The sequence below is a fragment of the Myxine glutinosa genome, chromosome 7 (assembly GCF_964187855.1).
Source record: "Myxine glutinosa chromosome 7, kmMyxGlut1.1, whole genome shotgun sequence".
Lineage (NCBI taxonomy): Eukaryota > Metazoa > Chordata > Myxini > Myxiniformes > Myxinidae > Myxine > Myxine glutinosa.
In genome coordinates, this window is record NC_136267.1 from 97,655,153 (window position 1) to 97,669,450 (window position 14,298).

A 14,298-nucleotide genomic window follows, 5' to 3' on the forward strand; every position below is an offset into this window, starting at 1 on the left:
CCTCTTTGGAGAGTTGCAGTAGCCTGCAATATAAAAATCACTCATTCAAAGAGTTTGAATGGAGAAAAGGAGTCATTCTGCAGTGTTGTGTCACTGTGTGAACCGCAATGAGCATGGAGAAAAGAAAGAAAACCAGAGAATTGTCTGAGGAGGTCAGACACAAGATTGTAGCCAAGCGTGGACAATCTCAAGGCTACAGGTCCATCTCCAGAGACTTTGATGTTCCTGTGTCCACCGTACGCAATGTTATCAGGAAGTTTAAGGCCCATTGCACTGTAGCCAACTTCCCTGGACTTGGCCGTAAGAGAAAACTTGATCAAAGATTGCAGTGAAGGATTGTTGGAATGGTGGAGAAAGCACCTTGATCAACTGCCAAACAGTTTCAAGCTGAACTTCAGACACGAGGTACGACATTTTCAACTCACACCATCCGTCACCAACTCAATGAAAGGGGGTTCTAAGGTAGGAGACCCAGGAGGACCCCACTGCTGAAAAGCCTGAACTGGAGTTTGCCAAAACACACCTGAACAAGCCAAAATCATTCTGGGAGACCAAATTAGAGCTTTTTGGTAAAACACATCTCTATGTGTACAGAAAACAATATGAAGCCTTCAAAGAAAAGAACACCTTCCCTACAGTCAAACATGGAGGAGGTTCAGTGATGTTTTGGGCTTGCTGTGCTGCCTCTGGCACTGGGTGCCTTGAATGTGTGCATGACATCATGAAATCAGGAGATTTTCAAGGCATTTTGGAGTGCAATGTTCAACCCAGTGTCAGAAAGCTGGGTCTCTGTTGAAGGTCATGGGTCTTGCAGCAGGACAATGACCCCAAACACATCAAAAAGCACCCAGGAATGGTTCAAGGCAAAATGCTGGACTGTTCTGAAGTGGCCAGCAATGAGTCCTGATCTAAATCCCATTGAACACTTGTGGGGAGACCTGAAAACATCAGTTGGGAGAAGGCACCCTTCAAATCTGGGAGAACCGGAACAGTTTACATAAGAGGAGTGGGCAAACTGCCAGTCGAGAGGTGTAGGAAGCTCGTTCATGGCTATAGGAAGCGCTTGACTGCAGTTATTTTGTCCAAAGGCTGTGGTGTGCTACCAAATATAAAGTCTAGGGTGTCAATTTTGTCAATGCCATTTATTTTTATTTTCTGATTTAAAAGGATATACTGTATTAAGTTCTGAATCAAAATCAAAGGTTCTGTAATATTAACAGTGAAATAATGAATTGTGGAGACCAAATACTTTTGTCAATTTCAACTTATTTTTAGAGAACATTGTGGGTTATTTGAAAAAAGTTCAAGGATGCCAATTTTTTTGGCCACAGCTGTATATCGTGACTACTGTTCGTTAAGAATGCCTTTGTAAGTGTCTACTCTAATAATACTGCCATGATATGGTTCACATTATTTGTTGACATTGAGCATTTTAAAAAATGTTTCGCTTTTCTTTGTGCTTTGTAGAATGCAGAGACATCGGCTTCGGTAACAGCAAAACCAAAAAGTGACGACCAATTCTTTGAGGTTGGTTCCGTTGAATGCTTAGTCCAGAACTGTCCTGACCTCCTTCATAGAGGTGAGCATATTGGAGTAGAATCTTGAGTGTGGTGAAATGGTAGACCCAACTTAGAGTTGTGGGTTGAGACTGTACAGGATGTGATTGTGATGTGCATAGAAGCTGAGTAGTAGTTTTATCATACATTCCCTGCAATTCATATGGACTAAATAAAGTTCGCTGGAATGTACGATAGTCATCCACTGCAAAGAGCTTCATCAAAATGCAGGTTTAACTTTTATAGCCAAACTCTTCACTGTCACCTCCTGGTCTGAGAATAGCCTCCAGACTTGTGATTCCAATGCACATTGATCCACTCAGAGTTTTTAGTGCACAATATCGATATGCTTTGCTTGCAGGTTCGTCCACTGACCATGCACTTGATGGAAACCATTTAAACAGTCAATGCTTCTGAATGAAACCACCCCACGAGGTGGTTTCGCTTGATCGCATTCAACTTCATGCGCATATAGTGGCACAAATTGGCCAGTCAGGAGGTGTTGATGCAATGTGAAACCCTTTCCCTTTCGCCGAGTAAACAACCATACGGCATTCAGACCGAGTGTGTCAGTACATGCTGTAATCAAGATAATTGAGCAGGATTTTGTGGCTGCATCGTGTTTAAATGACGCGTTCACAAGCTGCAGTTGAAGCGCGTTAATTAAGGAATGAAAACAAATGGCAGAAAGCTGTATGAGCGCCATTTTGCAGGAGGCATGTGGAAGTATCTGCGACACTGGATGAAGCGTTGATCGATCTTAGCGACAAACAAGACCAGTGCTGCCATCCATTGAATAAAGGCTAATGCAGTGTAGGAGAATGTTGTGAAGACACAGGAGACTCCAATATGACCGAAACAGCTTTTACAAATAAGGCTTTATTTTAATTAATAGATCACTTGTTTCAAAATAATAATGACTACAATAACTCAACGAATTTGGCAATTCAAGTCGTTGGTTCTTCTTCTTCGGCCGGCCCTCTGCGCAGCGCTGTTCTCGTTCCGTTCGTCAGAGCTTCTGGTGACCAGACTGTCGAGTCCAAGAAATGTTCACGCTTTTATGGGCACAGCAGTTTTAATCCTCCCTGCGCTAATTTTAATCCCTTCTCCGCAAAATACTAATCCTCTCTCCGCAAATGTTACTTGGTCATCCACGCTCGCCTCACCGGCACCAGCTCGCTCCCCCAGGCGTTGACAACCATCCCCTCCTGCTGGGAGTTCCTCCAATGCTACATTTGCTTCACAATAGTGAAAGCCTAGGAATGTGCTCTAGCCCGGGGCCGTGACAAGGTGAACAAGAGATTTCCAGGTTTTCCAAATTACTGACATTCTCTGAGCTACCTGTTCACTCACCAATCTCAATCAATTAAAAGTAAAGATCTATACTTCCACAATTCCCTCATCTTTTTGTTTTTGTTTATATTAACCATTAATCTAAACATCAATACAAGTACAAGTAAACAATCAATCACTACAATTAAACATCAATGCAAGTACTCAAACCACAACTTTGGTAATCCAATTCCCTTAGGCATACACCGTCTCCGTCATCCTGCAAGAATCACAAAACATTTCGTTGGTCCTTGACTCCTTCCATATTGTTAATTCAATCTATTTCACTTGCATCACAAATATCTTTGCAAAACAACACTTCACCATCACCAAGACACAACAATTTTCACTTCACCATTTTTCAAATTTATAAAGCATCTGCAACATCTGGCAAAATGTTTGCCTCCAAACAAATGTTGACTCTTTGTTTGAAAGGAAGGGCTGATCACTTGTGTTTGAATTCAGGTATGAAACATTTTCTTCTAATGTCTTCATAGCACCTGCACTACTTCGTGTAGGGTCTCGCTGTTGTAACAACTGTGCGGAGTCATAGACTGACCCTGCTCTCCATGCAGCATTCTTGCCACTCTTGCTGTAAACCATAGTAATTCCTGAACAAGGCCTTCGCCCAGTTATAGTCGACTTGCCTCCTCCCTCATTATGAGTGGGCAGCAAGTATTGGTGTGACGTTGATTGGCCAGCAAGATGTGGAACAGGGATGCCAGATGCATCCACAATGATGTTGGGACCATGGTGTTCAGGTCATCCATGGTCCATACCAGGAGCAACCAGCAGAATCGTGCACAGCTGTTGTGAAAAGGCACAGCCGTTTGCTTGCAGCTCCATGCTGGTTCCCCGGAAGTTGGTGAAGTAATAACATATGTCCCCGCATTTCGTAGAGGTTGCAGGTAAAATGTCGTTGTCCTGCAACTTCTGATGTGATGAATGTTCGAAGCCTTCGAACAAGAGTAAGTGATCGCCTTTCTTTCATATGTTGCAGTGTGATCCAGGCAAATGGTCACATAAATTTCCTTGGTGAAGGTAAGCATCCATCTCCAAGTTACACAGGAGAATGTCTTCATCATTCTTTGAGAAAGAGGGTGTATGCCAAGATTAACTTCATTTTTAGCCACAAATTTTCTTTCTCGAACTTCTTCCCAATTCCGTTAGCACTCCCTTCAAAATGTGATCTCGTCTTATCCTTATGCTCAGTCACATCTGAATCTGCTTTCCACACACACTGAATCAGATAGGGTACATCTTACCATGAAATCAGCATAATCATGTATATCTTCCGACAGTTTCACATTCAACAATTTGTTGTTTTTCCTTAAAACATTCAAAAAGTTATATTCATTTATATGCGTCACACAAATAATATTCAATCAGGTATGTATTTCACTACTAAACTAAGAATAGCATCCACAATTGCTTTCAGGTTAATATAGTTCAAAAATTAACTCATGCAGGTATTTAGCAATTTTTTTCCAAACCAACAAATTAAGCATAATGTATTATTACCATAATTCCTCCCCACTGTTTTTTTTTTTTTTTTTTTTTTTTTTTTTTTTTCCAAACTGTGTAACTTGTGGTGATAGAAGTTCACCGGTTGACACTATTCACAACATTTTTGTTATGCCCTTATCTTAACTCTACTGTATTCATTTGCAACATCACTTGATTCATTCTTTTAATCTCGGTATTTATGTCGCCATAAAAGTCTTCCTTTTCTGGTTCCACATTTCTTTCCTCATTTGTCACTTCATGTGTTATCATCGTGTTGTTGGTTACCTTATTCAAACACACCGTCACTAAGGCTTTCAAGCAAGCCACCACTAAAACAATTGTCAATATAACTACTAAACCAACAAACAAGTATTTGAGTATTTTAGCTGCTACTCCTCCAAATGTGTTTCCCAACCATGCAAAGGCACCCCCTTTTATATAATCGTGGTATCTTGCTCCCTCTTGTCCCACCTGTAGCCATCTGTAAAACATGTGAGCTACCCCTTGTATATGTTCATACCTATAACATAATTATATGTCAATGACATTCAACATTATATACCAAACTAACAAGCTTCCTAAAAGGTAAATAAAGAACATCCCTTAATATGTAACATAAATCAGATTATTTGTCTTACCCTGATCCCCCTATCTCCCGGGGTCGAACTAAATCCCCTAATCATGAGTGTAGTTGTGATACATTATCCCTCATGCTGTGCTAATATCAGTAGGTAATTGTATGTCATGTAGGCAAATAAATGTCACAAACATTCATTCATTCATTCATCTTCCCTAATTCAAGTAGGAATATTAAATGTTGAAAATGTAATGTTTATCAGTGCAAGGGGTGTTTAAAAATGTAATTCAAATGAATGTAAATCACGACTATCATTTATCTGCCACTGAATGTTCTGCTGGGCTGCTAGGTGCAGCCTCATTTTCTGTGGGACCGTCCAACTTAGCCCCATGTGCTCGCTTGCAATGAGAGGCATGAATCCAACTTTCTATTTTGGGTCCATATTTGTTTCTATTCTTATCAATCTCCTATGGTTTATCAATTCGTTCCAAAATACCGCAACCAAAGGTTTTAACCAAAGCTCTATCTACCAAACTATTTCCAATGTGAACTCAAAATGCCAGTGAAACAATGATTCGAAGAATTATCTTCAAGGGGTCAATAAATTTATTTTATAACCAGATCTAATTTTCCCATCCAATAGTTTGCCTTGCCACATGTCATATTATAACACTTTAATAAACCTTCGAAAAATGTTTCCCATCACAACAAATTTCCTCTTTTTTTTTTTACAAATAGCCATGTGTAAATTACGTATTTAACTACAATTTCCTCTCAATTTGTTTGGCCTAACTGGCCGCAAAAGTGGCTGCCAACATGCAGTACCTTTTTTTATCTACCAAGCGCAGATACATTCAAAGTACACCGCCGCCATGCCAAATAATTAAATATCCTACAGCGCGGCATTGGGAAGGAGAGGTGTACGCTAATTGATTGATTAATTGTATAATTAAAATCAATAAAAGATTATCACAAAATATTTTCTTAATCAATTGGCTAATAGCATAACTAAACCAAGTGCTTCATCCGAAGATGTATCTTTTAGGAATTTAATTAAATAAGTCATTTATAAAAAATAAAAAATAAATCAATTACTCAATAAATAATTAATCGGTTACTCAATAAATAATTAATCGGTTAAATGATTAATCAATAAATCAAAAACATCCTTGATAGCCACATCACTTGGTCACTGTCATGTCCAAATATCAGCTTCCTAACTCAAAAGGTGCCTGAGTTAATGGACCGAAGAGAAAGGAAATTTGATTGATTAAATAAGTACTTCATTAATCGCTAATTATTAAATAATTATTGTAGCCGAATCCATATTTAGATCTTTACCAAAATCGGATCAAATCATCCTTGTCAGACACCCAACCGGTCCACCAGGTTTCGTCCAAATCCGTCCACAACTTTGAGATATCTTGTTGATAAACGGACAGACAGACAAACAGACAGACAGTGGTGAAAACATAACCTCCATCCAACTTTAGTGGCAGAGGTAACCAGAGTGAAACTGAGTATTCCCTTTCAGCATGCGTCACTGCCGAGCCCCCTTCGGTGCCCAGCAATGATGATGCCTGGAGTTGCAATGACGATGCCTGGAGTTGCAAGTTTGCAATGCCTGGAGATGGCATAGGAAAGCACAGTGTACAAAAATGCAGACATGCACGTACGCCACACGTACGCACGCAAACGATCATTTAACCCTGTTTTTCGCTTTGTGAGTGCAGTGTAAAAACCCATCTTCAACAACAATTAACTGAAAACAAACAAGAAAGAAATTAAACCAACACCGCGAGTGAAAACTGAGTACTCCCTTTCAGCATGCCACTGCCAAAGCCCCTTTTGGTGCCCAGCAATGACGATTTGCAATGCCTGGAGATGGCATAGGAAAGGTGCGGTGTCACATTGAAGCACAGGAAAAAAACACAAAAAAACAACAGCACTGGCTTTGCTTCCTGGAAGCTTCCCGCAAAACGTCGAAGGAGCGGGAGCAAGAGACAGGTAGCAGCACAGGTAGCCGAAATGGAAATGAGGGACAATGAGGGAAAAATGTTCGATTTGACCCTGGGGGCGTCGGTATGCAATTTTCATCCAATCGCCATCTTTCACAATAATTCTGGACCGGCATCAGATGGCGTTGTCTGTCATTAATTTATATGTTAATCGAACGAGTTTTAGGTGTTATAAGAAATGGCGGGAAAAATTGGCGGGAATTTTTTTTCCCCCCCTCTCCTCCACCCTTTTTTTTTTCTCTTACCTTGGACCCACAGTTTTCGTCCTACACAATTTCATCTAATTTGTCTAAATCCAACTAGCCGTTCCAAAGATATAAGCCGTTTTATCACGATACCACAAATTGGAAGGAGAGAAAAAATATATATATATATTTCCATTTCCCGCCGTCTCTCGCACGCCAAGCGAGTCCTCTACCATTTGGGCGGGCAACTCAAAGGTACGTTGCAAGTGCTAAACAAGTGTACGAATGTGCAAACGAGTGTACAAGTGTAAACGGGTGTACGAGTGTACGTGCCTTGCAGAACTCGCAAACAAATCGCCCCATGGTGCACTCATGGGTCGATTTGTTCCCAGTAAAAGGCTTTTAATAACCAGCGTATGACGTACGCATCCTTGCAAACACGGTCCCAATTACCCAGGTGAATGCAGGCAAACACACAGACGCGCGTCTCACAGCCCGCGCTTCGTGCTCATCAGTGGCGCATTTCTCAGCGGCGCGTGTCAGAACTGGCGCATTAATTAAACAGCGCAGAAAAACGTATTTACAAAAAAGTCGTCAACTCGGATAATCGCTAGAAAATCGTTGTCGCCGATGTACCATCCGTGATTTTGCTCGCTCATTCACTATTTCTGATTCGCCATCAAGGATCTCTATCACTTACACAGCATACTAAATTCCGCATTGTAATGAGAATTCAACAGGATTACGACCCAAAAAAGAACGAGCAGACATTTTGTAGGACGATACTTTGGACTATACAACGTTATAACGTTAAAATCGTTACATATATTTTACAAGGTCGCCGATAAATTATAATGGCTTAATCATACAGAAATGGTTCTTTGGGTAGGTCCACAGCACCGGAGCCCAGCTCAAAAAATGGTTCTTTGTGTTTTTTTTTTACTCAGCACCCTAGACCAACTCAAATGGATCTTTGTGTAGCTAGCACAGCACCGGAGCCAAAGGGTCTCATCTGTATCTTCCTTCTGAGGGCTTTCGTGCACCAATAGTGCATTGTGGAGACTCCCAGACACCACCTTCTCCATATATATACAAAATAACTAAACACAGGTTCATACATCATAATGGACAATCGACAAGGAACCCACACTAACTTTTAGAATGACTTTGTCCAAGTCGATGGTTCAATTGATCCTCGTACGGTAGCCACCATATTGTAGGAGAATGTTTTGAAGACACAGGAGACTCCAATATGACCGAAACAGCTTTTACAAATAAGGCTTTATTTTAATTAATAGATCACTTGTTTCAAAATAATAATGACTACAATAACTCAACGAATTTGGCAATTCAAGTCGTTGGTTCTTCTTCTTCGGCCGGTCCTCTGCGCAGCGCTGTTCTCGTTCCGTACTCGTTCCGTTCGTCAGAGCTTCTGGTGACCAGACTGTCGAGTCCAAGAAATGTTCACGCTTTTATGGGCACAGCAGTTTTAATCCTCCCTGCGCTAATTTTAATCCCTTCTCCGCAAAATACTAATCCTCTCTCCGCAAATGTTACTTGGTCATCCACGCTTGCCTCACCGGCACCAGCTCGCTCCCCCAGGCGTTGACAACCATCCCCTCCTGCTGGGAGTTCCTCCAATGCTACATTTGCTTCACAATAGTGAAAGCCTAGGAATGTGCTCTAGCCTGGGGCCGTGACAAGGTGAACAAGAGATTTCCAGGTTTTCCAAATTCCTGACATTCTCTGAGCTACCTGTTCACTCACCAATCTCAATCAATTAAAAGTAAAGATCTATACTTCCACAGCAGTATCAAAGATAGTATCGTGAATACACATAGTTCCTCTGTGATTTCAAGTGGGTAGCTGACTTTTTTTGCTATAATGGCAAATTGAAACTGGAGAATGCAAAAACAAAGTCCAGGTTTACTCTGTATTTGATCAAGATTTTGTTTTGAAGGTCACATTTCAGGAATAACTAACCACACTCAGGAAATTCCACAAACATGGTGGAACTCCACCACTATGAAGCATCCAGCCATACCTCTCGTTCAACAGCAGATTTATTAAAACATGTACAACTGTTCGGTTTAACGATGTCCCTGTCAAATCATGAGATGCATCACCCATGGATTTTTGTGCTTTTGGCCTCCTAAAATGGGCTCTGAGAAATCGATACCCTTCTACAGTAGAAGGACTTTGGAAAGCTTGTCAGCAGGCATTGAAGAAGGTGGACCATTATGCCGTTACAAAGGGACTTTTTGAAGGGAAATGGCTGTCATGCTATTATGGAATGTTAAGGTCATCAAACTGAGCATTATATGTGATGGAAAAAGTAATGCTTAATATATATATCACAGATTCCTCTGTATTTTCCTCTCATGTTTCATGAATGGTTTCAATTTTGTGCAAACTGATTGTTTTTCTCTTTGCATCGGAAGCCAATTCACTATCCGTATACAAACAGAACAAAGTCTCTTGCCTCATAAAATATCTTTTTTTTTTTGAAGTACCCAGGAACCATATTGAAGCTTACCCTTTCGGATCTCTCCCACTCCAAACCTTTCCTGGATGAAGACTCTATGGATTGTAACATTTCCTTATGTGTGGCATGGAAGTTAATCAGATGATTCTTTCTGTGCCCTGCACACAGATTCAAATTGGTCATTTTGCATTTTGTTCTCAGCTTGGTTTCTTCGTTATCAGGGGATGGCTCCTACAATGAACATTCACTGTGCCACTGGCATGCCTCCTCCAAGGCACGTCCTAATGAGCATGGCATGTTATGAAAAGAATAATAATTGATAAATAAACGTGCTTTGACTGAAAAGTGCAGTGATGAACCATGTTGAACTCGAAGATTAATTAAGTTTCACAGGCCCCTTTGCTATGCCGAGCAAAGCGCATCAGCTACAACAACTGAGCTATTAAATTGGCAATCATTCATCATTTGGGCAGCCATTTTTTCACGCAAACAAACATTGCCCTTTCATTACCCAGCTCGGTCATGACTTGACAACCAAGAATATGAACATTACCCGACTCTTGTACAACACAACAAGTGGAGCACTCAATAACCTTTTTCTTCTTGATTTGAAAATCGAGTAAACGCTCAGCTATTGCATCCATGAGAGTTTTAACCGTGTCTTCTTTATAACTATGTACTGCGTAGCTTCATTTTTTTATACAAATGTTACTGCAAGTATGTAAAACAAAGTTTCACCTTCATCTTTATGATTGTATATGCTTGGGCTTGAGCTCAAGGTCAGGTTAACTGTCATCAAGAAGGTCATAGGAATGATTTTTCTTTTAAAATGTTAAGAAATTGGTTCATGTCTGTCTGTCTTGTCAGTTTATGATCGAGGAACAACTAATTTAAATTGGATGTTACATTTTGAAAACGAATTGAAAATGAATAGGAAGTCAAGTTTGCAGTTTTGCCTTACTTTTTCTCTGAATTTTTTTGCAACCGCACCTCACATGCACCGGCACATGCCCAGAGACGATTGAGATAACATTTTTACTTTTTTTTTGATTGAATATGTTTGAGTCTCTTTTCCTGGTACTCAAACAAAATTGAAAATCATTCCAAACAGGAAACTTGCTGTTTTAAGGACATTGTAAAGGACACAAACAACAGGCACAAATAATGAAACAAAAAACTAAATACTTTGAAAAAACAGAAAGCATTGGAGTCATCAGAAGGAACCAAAATAAAAAAGTGAAGAGCAAAGATGGAGGCATCAGGAGGAACCTGGATAGGATTCGGATTTCAGCCGCTACTCCTCTACCCTCAAACCCATCCAAGCGCAGCCAAGTGAGCCTTCCAGAAGAAAAAAAAATTCTGCAAGAATTCACTTCTCTGAAGACATAGATAAAGAAGGAGAGAAATAAAGAAGCAGCAAGAATTGGAATGAATAAAGAGAAATATGAAAAAGTAGAACTAATAATATAACTAATATAGTGAGTTAGACAGGGTGATGTAATAGACAATTGGTAAAATGACGGTAAAACCCGGGATTAATTTATTTATATGCCTTTAAACTCTTATTTAAATTGAATTTAATACTTGAACACTGAAGAACACAAATTGCCTTTATTATGCTTCCAAGAACAATGCTATATATAATATATGTAGCAGAAGAGGTTGAAGAAGAGGCCGCTGATATGGCTATATGTACGATTACGATTGACACTGTCTTCTATTTCTGTAGTGCTAAACGACTTCCGATGGAGTCCATGGTTTCCAAACATCCATTTGTACAAACATGATACTTTATAATCATGTTTCCGTCTTTCGAATATTCACTCAAATCACATGAATACAATTCTTTGAAAATGCCAAGCGCTAAATGCAGGAAATCGTACCTTGACAGTTACTTACCCATTCACACCATAACTCACAACTCACTCCCATGGGATTCGCTCCATCACTCTTCCGCCATTTCACACGTCATTCTCTCCACAAGGTTCTTTCCCGTCAGGAGAGAAAGCATTCTCTCCACGGGGTTCCTTACCGGCACGAGACAGCTGCCCTTTTCACTTTGCCCTGCCCCTTCAACTAGCTCGTTGTCCCTCGTCCCCTTTTTCACGACACACATTTGATCTACTCTAATTTATTCATTCTTGATTTTAAAAGCTCATTTGATAACGTTTTATGATAACTTGATAACTTGACACTTAAGCGGGTGACATAGTCACAATTTCGGTCTTCGAGGCCGGCCGATAGGCACAGTGTGCCGGAAGGGACGAGGTTCTCCTGACCACGTGGCCCTCGACTTGGTGGGGTTTGTCCGCACAATGTGGGCGCTTTCAGGATGAACTTTAGCCGGGGAGCGTTTGGGCGCCCCGGTCTGATACTGCCGCCCACGCGCAGAACAACTTGTGAGTGCACGTGGGTCCCGGCGGTCCCACTGGCCTAGCGCTACCATGTTTAGACAGCGAACTCCGTCCCCGGGCACCACGTCTGACTCTTATTCAGTGAGACATGGCGACGTGGGCACGGTAGGACACCCGCGGAGCCCCGGCGGACCGGGGACGCGTGAGCCTACGCGTTAGCGTGCTACGGCGGAATCAACGGCTTCGGCCACGGCCGGGCCGAGTATCAGCCCGGTCGCCCGGAAATGAACTGGTTCGACGCCCGCGCTAGATTACGTGTTGGTGAGGTGTAATCATCAACACTTCCGGTTCCTCGGGCGAGTGAGGCGTGCTTCGAGCTCTCCACGGCATCGAAGTTTGAGTGTTTTCCCATTCTTGTCTTTGTCAAATTCCCACTGGTTATTTTGCTGTGTACGTGTTATTGTGTGTTTCTAGTTGGTGTTGGTTTGTGGTTCGTGCAAACTTGTGTGTAGTTAATCGTTTTCTGAGTCGTACCTCGTGCGCGGCCTGGTGACTTGGGGCTTCCCTCCCCCCATCGGTGTTTTGTCGGTTTGGGTTATTTCCTTCGCTGTATTGCTTGTTTCTTTTATTTTGTTTTCTCCCCCTCACCTCACCTCCTGAGACAAAGAATTCTATATTGATTCTTTCTCTCCTCCCGGACACGTGCTTGTTCGCTCTCCTCCTCGTCTCGGCTTGTGCCCCGCCCCCTGTATCTCGTTTTCTTCCGCCTCTGCTCCTTTCTCAAATCCACGTTCTCGCTTGGAGACTTTTCCCGGATTGTTTTTTTCATCGTTCTGTTTGGATATTGTTGGAATATGTTTAAACCGCAGCCGTGATGCTGACGCCCCCCCCCCCCCCCCCCACCAGAATTTACATGTCTTAAACGTTTCCCAGTGTGTACCCTGGTCAGAATAGGTACACCGTATCCCTGCGTGTCATAAGAGACGACTAAGAGGGTTGGCGTCAGGAAGGGCATCCGGCCATAAAAACATTGCCTCAAAAAGAGAACCATGACAATCACAAGTACATATGGGCAGGGTGCAGCCCGAAGTGGAGATCGGTTTCTGAGGTTTGGGACATGGAATGTGGGGACAATGACAGGGAGATCAGGTGAAGTGGTGGAAGTATTGGTCAGAAGAAGAGTGGACATATGTTGTGTGCAAGAGACGAGATGGAAGGGAAGTGGTGTGAGAATGGTGAAGGGTAGGCAGGGACAGAAATACAAGTTTGTGTGGCAAGGGTGCCCGGAGGGCGTGAATTGTGTTGGTGTCCTGTTTTCTGAGGAGTTTGTAGACAGTGTGGTGAGTGTGATGAGAGTGAGTGATAGGTTGATGATGGTGAAAATGATGATTGGAAAGCTCTTGGTGAACGTCATCTCGGGATATGCTCCGCAGGTTGGTCGAAGCGATGAAGAGAAGGACAAGTTCTGGTGTGCGATAGAGAAGCTGATGGAAAACGTGAAAGATGAGGAAGTTGTTGTGGTGGGAGGAGACCTGAAGACATGTGGGAAGGAGTATGGATGGTTTTGAGGGAGTTCATGGGGGTTACGGATATGGTGTGAGAAATGGAGGAGGTGAAAGGATTTTGGAGTTTGCTGATGGAGCTGATTTGTTGATTTGTAATACTCAGTTCCAGAAAGAGGACAATAAGCTTGTTACATACACGTCAGGTGGGTCGACGACAACTGTTGACTACCTGATGGTGCGTCGGCGAGATAGGGGGCACCTCCGGGACACAAAGGTGATCCCGGGGGAGGAGGCTGTTTCACAGCACCACTTGGTTGTCTGCGACATAAGGGTGAAAGGTGCGAGAAGAGCTCGGCGGGTGAAGTACCAACCGAGAATGAAGGTGTGGAGGTTGAAAGAGGTGACAGTAAGGGAGGCATTAAAAGAGAGGCTGAGTAGGGTAGAGGATGATGTGGTTGAGCTTGAAAGTGGTTGGATGTCAATGAAAGCTAGTCTGTTGGGAGCCGTTGGTGAGGTATGTGGATGGACAAAAGGACCACCGAGGCACTCGGAAACATGGTGGTGGGATGTTGAGGTTGGAAAGAGGATTGACGAGAAGAGGAAGAAGTTCAAAGAGTGGCAGAAGGCGAAGGGTACGGGAGCAGAAACAGCAGAGCATGAAAGTTATAAGGCAGCCAGGAAGGCTGCAAAGAAAGAGGTAGCAAAGGCGCAGGAGGCATGTAGGAAAATGTTCGGAGAACGCTTGGATTCGGAAGAGGGTCAGAAAGCAGTATTCAGGAT

At 42.2% G+C, this 14,298-nt stretch overlaps 1 protein-coding gene across 4 annotated transcripts in view; it reads left to right on the forward strand.

Moving 5' to 3' along the window:
- MMADHC (metabolism of cobalamin associated D) overlaps window positions 1-14,298 on the forward strand; it is a 58,221-nt gene that overhangs the window by 19,086 nt on the left and 24,837 nt on the right. For all 4 annotated transcript variants that reach the window (XM_068122783.2, XM_068122782.2, XM_068122781.2 and 1 more), the window contains exon 5: window positions 1,468-1,579. In XM_068122783.2, coding sequence (XP_067978884.2) covers window positions 1,468-1,579 — 112 coding nt within the window. The remainder of the gene's footprint in view (window positions 1-1,467; window positions 1,580-14,298) is intronic.